Consider the following 11792-nt stretch of genomic DNA (forward strand, 5'->3'; position numbering starts at 1 on the left):
ATGGCAGATAACTTATCCAGAATTTATAACATCAAAAAGTAACTGTTAATGTGATACGAGTAGAGCTGTGGGGGTATATAACTCCTTGGGTGTTGGTCCTCAACACACTTGCTTGAATAAACCCTAAGGACGTCACAGCTCTCTCTCTCTCTTGTTTCAAGGTGAGAAACATTTAAATATTCCTATTTTATGACTAAGCTTCTTATTTCATTGTTATTAGTATCTAGAAAATGTAAGAGTTAAGTTGAATCAGTACTGCCGTATTGTAACATTCCATCTTCTATGTACAAGTTCTAAATGGCTGATAATTATATATTATTAACCGTTTAATACTCAGGCACTATCCAATGATGGTGTTTTAAGTGTAATGCGTCGTGGGCTCCTCCAGTTTATGTGTCATTAATATGCAAACCAATAGTTCTCTCCTATATTTCGACATTCATGATTATATTCCCCTTCTATGTCTAGGACCGCCTCCGTGGTCTAGCGTCCGCCCGGAGAGCGGAAGGTCCGGGGTTCGATCCCCGCCCGCGTCATACCAAAAGACGTTAAAAGAAGGTACTTGTTGTTACCCTGTCTGGTGCTCGGCATTAAGGGATTAAAGCAAGGACTGGTCGGCTCGGAGTCAGTATACTCTGTCTGAGGGGGGTATTCATGTTAAACTGCGGCATGGTATCTCAGTGGGCTAGCACTATAAATCGGCATCAGTCCGGACTAGTACAAGCAGCCCTCCACACACGTGCATGCACGTCGCTATATAAGTGCAATAATCTTGGACGCGACGTTAAACCCAATTTCACGTTACCTTCTATGTCTAGCATTATCTGTGCCTTTTTGCTTGTTTGCCAGTCTCTTCACTTTATGGAAATAAATATGTTTATATCACATGCCAGATCCATATATAGTTTATATTTCCGTGCAGTAGTGCAGCGTACATGTAGCGCAGTCACAAAAGAGTCCATAGAGTTAACACAACTGTTTCAAGCAAGATTTATTTTATACATAGGTCGGTTGTTCCATATTTTCCGACAGTCCGACGATCAAAGTTTATATGAGTAGCTTTGTGTTATGATAATTAGTATTGACACTACAAATATTAATGTTTACCGGTTTTTTCAGAATTACATGTCATTTTCCTCATCTGAACAGCTTGCGCAATCTACCGTATATTCTCTACGTATTTATTTTAATTTAATGCTATTAGTCATGAATGGTTTACTGTATTTACCCAAATTGGCGCGACATACCACACATAGAATAGTCATGTAGGTTTTATCGTTCATGCGTCTATTAACATGCTTCGATCACTCAATTTAGCTGTAAAGAAATGTTATTTGGCATTACCGTTATTACTCTAGTAAATATTGCATCTGTTCTATAATGTTTCCGGACATACTCCAACATTACATACATTGCTTTTATTCCCAGATTTAGATTGAAACTGTATTAGGATAATATAATCACACTCATCATTGTATGTCATAATTATAATATTAATCAGTATAGTTTGCATGATATGTACACACTTGCTTGAATAAAGCCTCTGGATCTTACAGCTCTCTCCTCCCTTGGTTCAAGGCTAGATCCCAATATCGCTGAGGTGAAATTGGGCTTAACGTCGCGTCCAAATTATTGCACTTACATAGCGTGTGTGTGTGTGTGGCTGCTTGTACTAGTCCGGACTGATGCCGATTTATAGTGCTAGCTCACTGAGATACCATGCCGCAGTTTAATTTATAATGTCTCAGTACACCGTCTTTAAAGAAAACAAGGTGCTCAAAGTGAAGCCCTTTTCCTCTACATGCTAGACATAGTCTCTATCAGAAGTGTTTGGCTTGTGTTGGGTCCGACTTGGTCCGGGCGGTCAAAATCTTCTATAAACACAAAAATCTATCTTCAAATGTGTTTACATCTATAGATTAATATTGAATCCACCTATATACCACTTTATAATGTCACAGTACATCGTATTTAAAGAAAACAAGGGGCTCAAAGCGAAGCCCTTTTCCCTCTACATTCTCAACGTAGTCTCTATCAAAAGTGTTTGGCTTGTGGTGGGTCCGACTTGGTCCGGGCTGTATCATCAAATGTGTTTTATATCTATAGATTAGTATTTTATCTTCCTAAATACCACTTTACAATGTTTAAGTATATCGTATTTAAAGAAAACTGGTTTGTTAAAGTCAAACACTTTTCCTGAATATTCTTAAGAAAATCTCTGTCAGAAGTGTTGGGTCCGACTTTGCCCAGGCTGTCAAAATCAACTTAAACCTCACAGATGTATAGTCAAATGTATTCATATCTATAACGAGTTTAATATCTACCTATATACCACTTTAAAGAGTCTCTGTTCGCTGTATTTAAAGAAAACAAGGTGTTCAAAGTGAAGCCCTTTTCCCTCTACATTCTCAACATAGTCTCTATCAGAAGTGTTTGGCTTAAACTCACGGATGTATCATCAAATGTGTCTATATCTATACCTTGTTTTCTTTAAATACAGCGAACGGAGACTCTTTAAAGTGCCAAATACTGTGACGGGAACATAAACATTATAATGATAATGATGATGATAGTTGTTTATGATGAGGATCATAACCATATTTTAACGTCTATGGTGTGATTAACAAGGAGGCCTTTCATGATTGAATTTAATCGTGCACTATTGCACATATCAATTTATCTGAAGATCCTCCACTATCCTTGAAGGATAATGATGACGTAGACGACAAAAACGACAACGACAACAACGATGTGCTGGATTGACTTTCAGAAAGCATATCTTACCGCGATCTGAGACACTATAAAGAGATATTTAGGTAGATATAATACTAATCTATAGGTTTGAATCCATTTCATGTTACATCTGTGAGGTTTAAGTTGATTTTGACAGCCCGGGCCAAGTCGGACTGAACACTTGTGAGACTGTTGAGTGTATGGGGAGAATAGGTCTACTTTAACCAACGTGTCTGCTTTAAATAAGACTATCAGTGACATTATAGAGTGGTATTTACATAGATATAGTACTATCCTATAAATATAAACGCTATGCTGACAGATGGAAATTTGTATCGCGATAGCTAGATGTATTTGATTCGTTTAACTATTGCTCTTTTACGTGTTACCTAGATCAGCGACGCTTACACACAGCTCCACTTTCTGAATTTCAAACGATTTACTCCGAAATACCTAATTATGTTTCACGTTTTTGGTTGGTGATTTTTCATTAATGTCATGTGTGTATATTGCATGATATGTAGGTATGATCGCCGATAATGAAGTAATTAGCCAATAACACTTTGGCCCGTCTTGACACGGCCCGGCCCGACTTTTAGGCAATGCCCTTTTGAACTGGCACATTCTGCATCCAAATCTGCAAGATGACAGACAAAATCCTTCGTTGAACAATGCAAACCATATAAACGTAGCGGCTGATAAAAGAGACAATGATTGAATAATCTATATGTAATATATTATTTGTTCTCGTTTAATCTACTGTACTTAATACTTGAAGCCATTTTAAAGTTAGAAAGAGTACTGAAATGGTGTGGTATTATGAATGAAATTAGAATATGAATAGTGAAAAACAATCACCATATGGGATGTACATGTATAATTTGTCTTCTGACACCACTCTTGTGCAGAGCCCCGGCAGTCATAAAAGTAACTGGTCCAATGAAAGAGACAACGATACCACGCAATAGCTCCGCGGAGTGTTTGTGTAGCTACGCAGAAATTTGAAAAACATTCTGCAAAGACGCCGCTTAGCCACGCAAATGTTTTACAAAAAAAAAAGTTTTTATAGTAAAAGACTTTTGCGCTGTAGTGTACTTGGTGTCACCCTCCACAAAAAAAAAGAACAAAAGTTTCCGCCATTTGTCTTCACTACCAAAGCCCTGGTGAGCGTTCAAACTACATACGATCAAAGAACATTTAGTGCACCCACTCATAAAGTTTCGCCACAGAATTAGGCGATTTCGACTGTAGCATGAGTAACTTATCAATGAATTACAATCAGGTCATCACTATGGAGTAACCAATCATGGACCTGGATTTCAATATCACACATATCGTTGATACTATTTTTCTTTAATGGTTTATCATCCACAAGTTTGTAAGAATAGAGAATATCACAGAGCGTCCTTTGGTATCAAATATATGAACGCAAGTTGGTTAAAGTAGAAAATGTCTGAGGTTTGCATAGGAGCTTTTTTTTCTGTTATACCGTTATGTCAGTTACATCTGTCATATTGCAGTACTTTAGAACAAACAATTGTAACTCGTAAACTTGGCATAATTTATTTCATCAAATTGACATAAATGCGTCTTGTAAATATTCGCGACCTACGGACGCGTATTAAAATCATAGAATTCTATTAAAAACTCATAAATGCGTCTTGTAAATATCGTCCGACCGGATTAAATCTGGTGACCGGAATTTGAGGCTAGTAAATATATCCTACTCATGTGCATACAGTTAATCTTGCATTTCGACCGTTTGCAATATGCCCCATTCTGCATATAGTTGATTTGAAATGTTTTGCCAAATGTTTTAATAAGGCCACAAACAGAAATAGTTAAACAATGTTAAAATTATTTGTTTCACATCTGTGTTTTAGCATAACCAGGTTTGCTCATGGGCGAAATATTTTAATAATGTGTTCGATTAGTTGAATTAAGTTTAGAATTAGTTGACTTATGTGTCATGATACTTGTAGAAACACCTTTATATATGTCCAAAACAAACAACTTGAGTTGTGAGCAAAGGAAAATATTCTCGCCCATAGGCTACACTTTTTCACTTTTATATATATTAACATATCAGCATACAAACATATCATTATTCAATATTGTGTAACCAATTCAGGACACAGTGAGTACATCAGGTACATGACAATGACTTCTTCTTGAGACACTATACGGGAGCAAAAGAAGGAACCTGTATGACTACTTTCGGTAGTGAGAAGATTCATCTTAAAAATGACGAATCACCAAGAAAATTCACACTACACTTGACAGCGTTGGTCTAAGGCTGGCTGTGGCGTAAAACTCACACATTTATGTTGAACTGTGAGTGAGTGAGTGAGTGAGTTGGGTTTAACGCCGCTTTTAAAAGTATTCCTGTTATATCATGGCGTGTCAGCTTAATGTGGGAGGAAAGCCCGAAGTGATGCAGGTCTCAGACGTTTACCACTTCGGTGAAACCCACGAGCACGGGTATGGTGCTGACAAACCTAGAACCATAATCGGGGCGAATCGGGATTCGACCCCACAATCATAGGTTTCTGGCGTGCCCACGGGACGCAACTCTGCACAGCGAATCGCGACGCCTTAGATGCCTGGGCCACCCGTGCCCCCTATGTTGAACTGTAGCTATGTTGGAATGAATTGGAAATCAACATTAAACAGTCGCGTGTCAGATCACTTGTATTAGCTCCGCCTACTCCGAGGGCAGACGTTCCTTCCGCAAATGTCCTTTTAACCGCAAGTGATAACCGTCTGATCTGTTTAGTTTGAAAACGGTCCTTGGTGGATAAGAGGATCAACAAGCAACATGCGAGATGTGCCTCAGCATGGTCCAGGATTCAGGATGCTGTGCGTCGCTGGTGCGTGTCTGTTATTTGTTTACATTGCCTGGTCTGCAGGATCGCAAGGGAACAAGTTAAGCATCGTTAACGGGAGCCGAAACCCAAGGTTAGTCCGTCAATACTTACTATTACCTCAGAGTTGAAATATAAAGCTGCACATATCTCCGACATTTACACACGTGGAAATGTCACTCCTGAGTCCGTAGGCATTTGATTGGTAGATTGTTGATCCCAGATCGAGGACTTGGACTTAATAAATATATTGATATTGGAATAGAAACCCGCCAGCGAAGGACAGCAGAATAACTAGAGTATCACAGTATCGATTATAAAACTAGTTAAGAACACACACAAAAATACATTTTCAATATAAGAATGGGCTATAGATCACCAGCAACCAAAGTTAGGCCACCTCACTAGGGACCGAGGGGACTTACAATACTTCTGCTACCTGCACGGCTCCCCAGCAGGATCTACGCCATCCCTTCAGCTGCTGATGATACGCTATGGGGTTATAAGTCCAAGAGCATGTGATATTGTTGTTTACTGCACAATCGGTTTCAAACTGTCATTTTGACAACCTGCAGCATATCTGGCTTAAAGGATAACATCCGACCACAAGGTATGAGGCTGAGGATAGTCCTCATCAGAGATGGGTCAAGGTGTCTTCTTGATAGTGAGTGAGTTGGGTTTAACTCCGCTTTTAACAGTATTACAACAATTAGAACAATTAAAATGCATGGGGAGACCTCACATTATTGTGTGGTTCGTGTGATGAATAAATTTACTAACGTTTGGTAAAGTAGAGACACTTTATGGATAACAGCCTCATTGTTAACTGTAAAGGCGGCGTTTCGGTATAGATCCTTATACTGTTTCTAAGCAAGGCTGAATAATGAACATGGTACACCCAACCGTCTACTAAGAACCCATTAGGCAATACTCACAGCACGTATGTATTCTTAATCCTGTTTAATTGACTTCCTGTCATATTGGTCCATCATGTTGTTACAGCTTTATTCTTCTGTTGTCATTAAGAAAGACAAGTTCTATGGATGAACAACTTCTTTATTACAATTAGAGCGACGTTTCGGTGTAAATCCTAACACCTTTTTCAAGCAAGTGATCACTTGGCGTCTTGAAGTTGTTCATCCATAGAACTTGTCTTTCTTCATCACACCAACTTCTAAATGCCACTGAAATAAGTTCTGTTGTTATTGTTTAGCCTACTCACGTTAATCTCTCCCATGTACACAATTCTGCACCATGCTCGCTATTCAGCCTTGCTTGGCAACCATAAAATGATCCATACCGGTTTAATTGGCTCCTCCTGATGTGTTCTCTGTCCATCATCATGTTACAGTTTTATCCTTCTGTTGTCATTGTTTAACCTACTCACGTTAATCCCCCCATGTACACAATTGTTGTTACTGTTAATCCTCCACCTACTGCATACATTCTGTACGATGTTCATTATTCAGCCTTGCTTGACAACTGTAAACTGATCTACACTCTTCAAACAATGAAACGCACAGGTAGTATGTAGTTCTGGTATTCGAACCCACAATCATAATTATATCCGACCTCCAAACACACAGGTTTCGGAGTCCATACCACACAACTAACTAAAACCACACAATCCTTCCGACTCCCAAACAACCAATCAATATTAACGGCAGAACTAATGGGGTGGTAACTGAGGGGTGGATTGTATGAGGGAAAAAGCATGCGGTCTGGCATGAAAGTTTATAGCGCTGTGAGAGGTAAACTGCTGTACGGCTGTTATCGACGCTGTGATTCTTCAAAGTAATACTTTGCATTTGTATACATGAGATATGTATCTATGAAAGTGTAATTTAGAATATGTTCCTTTAAAGTCAGAATTATTTGAGAGAGTTACCACGGTGTTGTTGTGATGTGTGCATGTTAATACCGTATTTGCCCTACGTTGGATTATTACGGAGCGAGTTAATGGTGTGACAGGCTGTGTGTCCCTCCTGAGGACATTTACTAGGTTTCTAGGTTTGTCAGCACCATACCCGTGCTCGTGGGTTTCACCGAAGTGGTAAACGTCTTAGACCTGCATCACTTCAGGCTTTCCTCCCACATTCAGCTGACACGCCGAAATATAACTAAAATAATGTTGAAAGCGGAGTTAAACACAACTCACTCACTCACTCCTAATGCTGACATGCGAAAGAATAACTAAATGTTTCAATCTGAGAAGACGTTTACAGAGGACAAGTGTTGACACTGTCATGATGAATTATGTTTTACGGATATGCGGATGTGGTTCTGTTGCCAAATCTGAGTGTTGGCGACGTGTGAGGACTGCAGCCTGTACACTGTATTCTGCAGTGGAAATGATCCCTTCTGAAACTAGGATGGGTTTAGACCTCCTCTAGCGCCATCTGCTATGCTGCAGTATCCAGTGTATTTGGATGACAACTGCAACAGATGTGGCTGAACCTGATGGACTGTGAAAATTGACAAAAACAGCACAGGAGGCAACTGTATCAATACTGATGGCCCCGATAGGGCTGGCGATGCATGCTATCGGTGTCCTCGCAAAATTACTCACAAGCATTTGATACAAATGTATCTGTCAATACATGTAATTGATGCTACTGTACCATTTTGTATAGGTGAGATGGCTGGCGATATGTATAATTGATGCTACTGTTACTATTTTGTATCGATGTGAGATGGCTGGCTCCCTCACTACCGTCCGATGGTGGTCTGAAGATAGATGCTGTTGTCACATTCCGCTACTGACACAAACAACGTACACAGTCCTGAACATTTTTCTTTTGTGGTTAAGTATTTGGGAGCATAACCAGAAGTGTGTTCGTATATGTTTCTGAATAATTTACCATCATATTATGTTTTATATATATATCATATGTACCGGTAATCTATGTTAAGGCTCATGGACAAGTTCCGCACAGTTCAGACAGATCGATGGATAGTGGTGACAACCATCTCCTACCCTACCCCGGACATCGAGTTCCTGGCGAGCATCCCCGGGTGGAAGGTTGTTGTCGTCGGAGACACCAAGACGCCAGCAGACTGGAGGTAACAGAGTCTGTCTGTATTTCAGTGATGTACACCTGGGAAAATGTCGCCACTGACTTACATGTAATAGCAGAGCTGATTATGACATCTACTGGGAGGACGTAACCGTTGACGTTTGAACAACATGACACGCATGTATTCCCTATCAACGAGTTGAAACTAATGAAGTCCCCGTTTCGACAACCAACTACTTGCCACAAAATATCAGTACATGAATGATAAGACCCGTGAAGATCCGGGGTAGAATAGGTCTTCAGCAACCCATGCTTGCCTTAAAAAGCGATTATGCTTGACGTAAATGATGACTAACGGGATCGGGTGGTCAGGCTCGCTGACTTGGTTGATGCATGTCATCGTATCCTCATTGCTTGGATCGATGCTCATAATGCCAATCACTGGATTGTTTAGTCCAGACTCGATTATTTACAGACTTCCGTCGTGACGCTAGAATATTGATTGCGGCGTTAAACAATAACAAACAAACACACATGAATGATGACCCTTAACCTCATTTCACTTCACCTCACCTCACCTCACCTCACCTCACCTCACCTCACCTCACCTCACCTCACCTCACCTCACCTCACCTCACCTCACCTCACCTCACCTCACCTCACCTCATCTTCGTTCATCCGAGCTCATTTGTCATCACTACACTTGTTTCATTAGTCACTGATATATTTGGAGGGGGTGCCCGACTTTTTCCAGGTGTATAGCATCACAAGTACACTATATATTAATTGCAACACTCGTAATCAATAAACGATAAACGATTTCTTTGGAGTGAGTGAGTGAGTGAGTTGGGTTCAGCGCCGCTTTGAACAATATTCCAGTTATAGCATGGCGTAGCAGATTATTGTTGGAGGAAAGTCCGAAGTGATGCAGGTCTTAGACGTTTACCGCTTTGGTGAAACCCACGAGCACGAGTATGGTGCTGACAAACCTAAAAACATAATCGGGGCGAACCGGGATTCGAATCCACAGTCCTAGGTTTCTGGCGTGCCAGAGGGATGCAACTCTGCACAGCGAATTGCGGCGCCTAAGACGGCTGGAGATAACAGTGAAACAATGAATGTATTTTTATGTTTTTTTCGGAGTCTAAAACTAAAATGGTAAGATAACACATTTTACTGTTTCAGGAACCAAAACTGTGTATTTTTAAGTTTGGAAGACCAGCGTGGTCTTGGTTTTGCCACGGAGTCACTTCTGCCCGAGGAGAGCTATGCAAGAAAGACGATTGGATATCTGTTTGCAATAGCCCATGGAGCAAAGGTAATTTATGAAACTGATGATGACAATCGTCCTCTTGATCTGCTGAAAACTTTCAAACTAGATCCAACGCTGTGGGGCATCATGTTCAGAGGGGAAAAACTCTTTAATCCTTACCGCCATTTTGGACAGCCGACATTGTGGCCAAGAGGCTATCCGCTTGGTTCTGTAGGAGAAAGACCAACAACAGATTATCAACTAAATCACTGGAAAACGCCATCCATTCAGCAGGGTTTGGTCAACGGAGATCCAGATATGGATGCCATTTTCAGGCTGACCCGGAAACAAACCCGTTCTCAACTGAATGTGACCTTTGATGGAAGAGCTCCACCAGCAATTGTTCCAGCTGGCGTGTTCGCTCCCTTTAATTCCCAGAATACCCTGTTCCTGTATGATGCATTGTGGGCACTCCTAATTCCAACAACCTCGACATTCCGAGTGTGTGATATCTGGAGGGGCTACTGGGCTCAGAGACTCTTGTGGGAGATGGGAGGAAATGTAGGGTTCTTCCCGCCAAATGCTGTCCAGAAGAGAAACTCCCATTCCTACCTCAATGATGCCAAGGAAGAGAAGGATCTCTATTTCCAGACAGACCGCCTTGTTGATTTCCTCACCAAATGGAGATGTGAAGAAGGTAGAACATTGTTTGGTTGTATGACTAAATTATCGACTGATATGGTACATGAGAGCTTCTGGAAGGAAAGGGATGCAAGTCTGACCTCCCTATGGATCAAGGACCTAGTGGCACTTGGCTACCAGGAACCACAAAGAATTCCATTTGGTTCTCTGAAGGACGCTGCTCAATATGTAACAGAGGAGAAATTGCTAACACAAACTCGCATGGCGGATCAACGGGTCAATGTGTCATTCTGGGCAGCTGAACAACCCCCACCCCAGATTTATTCCCAAGCTACGCAGTCACCTGCGGCGGTGTCGCATGCTGCTCAAATAGCTTCCTATTGTAGCAATGAATCATTTATTACATCTAAACTGACAGATATCATTACATATCCAAATATTTTGTTAATTATAGTGTTCAACTTTCCCCACTATGAGAACCTCCAGTTTCTGGAGACAATGTACAGCATGCACTTCCCTCACATCATCTATTGTGGAGCCAACAAAGACCAATTTGACACTCACGCTAAGCTCCTTCTCAAGCCCGTGACCTTCATAGAGGTCGACCACGCCAATGGTTGGCTTGGTCAGCACTGTTTGATAAAAGCCATGAAAATGCAGTTCCGGGTTGATGGTTATTTGTACATGGGCGATGACGTCTTGCTTAATGTGTGGAACATCCACATGTTACCACTGAACAAACTCTGGGTTTATAACGCAAGAGTTGTACGACAGTCCAGGAAGGAACGTGGCCATCGTGTTGACCATCCCAAAGTAGGGTCGCCAGCGTACCAGGCTGCTCTTAAAGCTTTGAAACTTGTAGATATTCACAGATATAACAATTTCACGGACATGCTGTTCAACAATTCATGGAAGAGAGATGGATTTTTTATTGGTTCCTCGGACATTTGCTATGTTCCTGAAAAATACAAAGATGACTACCTCTACTATATGGAACACTTCTCCAGGTTTGACTTATATATTGAGCTGATATTTCCAACAGTTCCCCGTGGAATAGAAAAGTCGGAGAATCTTTACATGATGAAGGGAACCTACTTCCTTTATGAACCGATCACGGAAATACGGAAGTATTTTAATGAGAGTCACCTCTTTGTGCACACTGTAAAAATATCACGATCAATAGCTGTACCTGAAGGAAAGACATTTTTCTGTAAAATTTTCTTTCCCCTAACTTTGAAAAATTAGCCATCCAAACTCCCATGCTGAAAACATAAGACCACGCCC

The 11792-nt window shown here is 40.8% G+C and overlaps 1 protein-coding gene across 1 annotated transcript; it reads left to right on the forward strand.

Moving 5' to 3' along the window:
- Positions 1-5551: 5551 nt before the first annotated feature.
- Positions 5552-11753, forward strand: LOC139458114 (uncharacterized). The gene is made up of 3 exons (XM_071239422.1): positions 5552-5691; positions 8511-8660; positions 9800-11753. Exons 1-3 carry the CDS (start codon positions 5552-5554, stop codon positions 11751-11753), a joined length of 2244 nt encoding a protein of 747 aa, XP_071095523.1.
- The last annotated feature ends 39 nt before the right edge of the window (positions 11754-11792 follow it).

Source organism: Haliotis cracherodii, unplaced genomic scaffold (assembly GCF_022045235.1).
Source record: "Haliotis cracherodii isolate W230 unplaced genomic scaffold, xgHalCrac1.p SCAF_12, whole genome shotgun sequence".
Taxonomy (NCBI): Eukaryota; Metazoa; Mollusca; class Gastropoda; order Lepetellida; family Haliotidae; genus Haliotis; species Haliotis cracherodii.

What these genes read in the sequence shown, in the direction of transcription:
- LOC139458114 (XM_071239422.1), top strand. Translation starts at nt 5,552, where the DNA reads ATGCGAGATGTGCCTCAGCATGGTCCAGGATTCAGGATGCTGTGCGTC. An exon ending in AACGGGAGCCGAAACCCAAG is followed by an intron (nt 5,692 to 8,510) that starts GTTAGTCCGTCA and finishes ATCTATGTTAAG; the next exon opens with GCTCATGGACAAGTTCCGCA. An exon ending in AAGACGCCAGCAGACTGGAG is followed by an intron (nt 8,661 to 9,799) that starts GTAACAGAGTCT and finishes TTACTGTTTCAG; the next exon opens with GAACCAAAACTGTGTATTTT.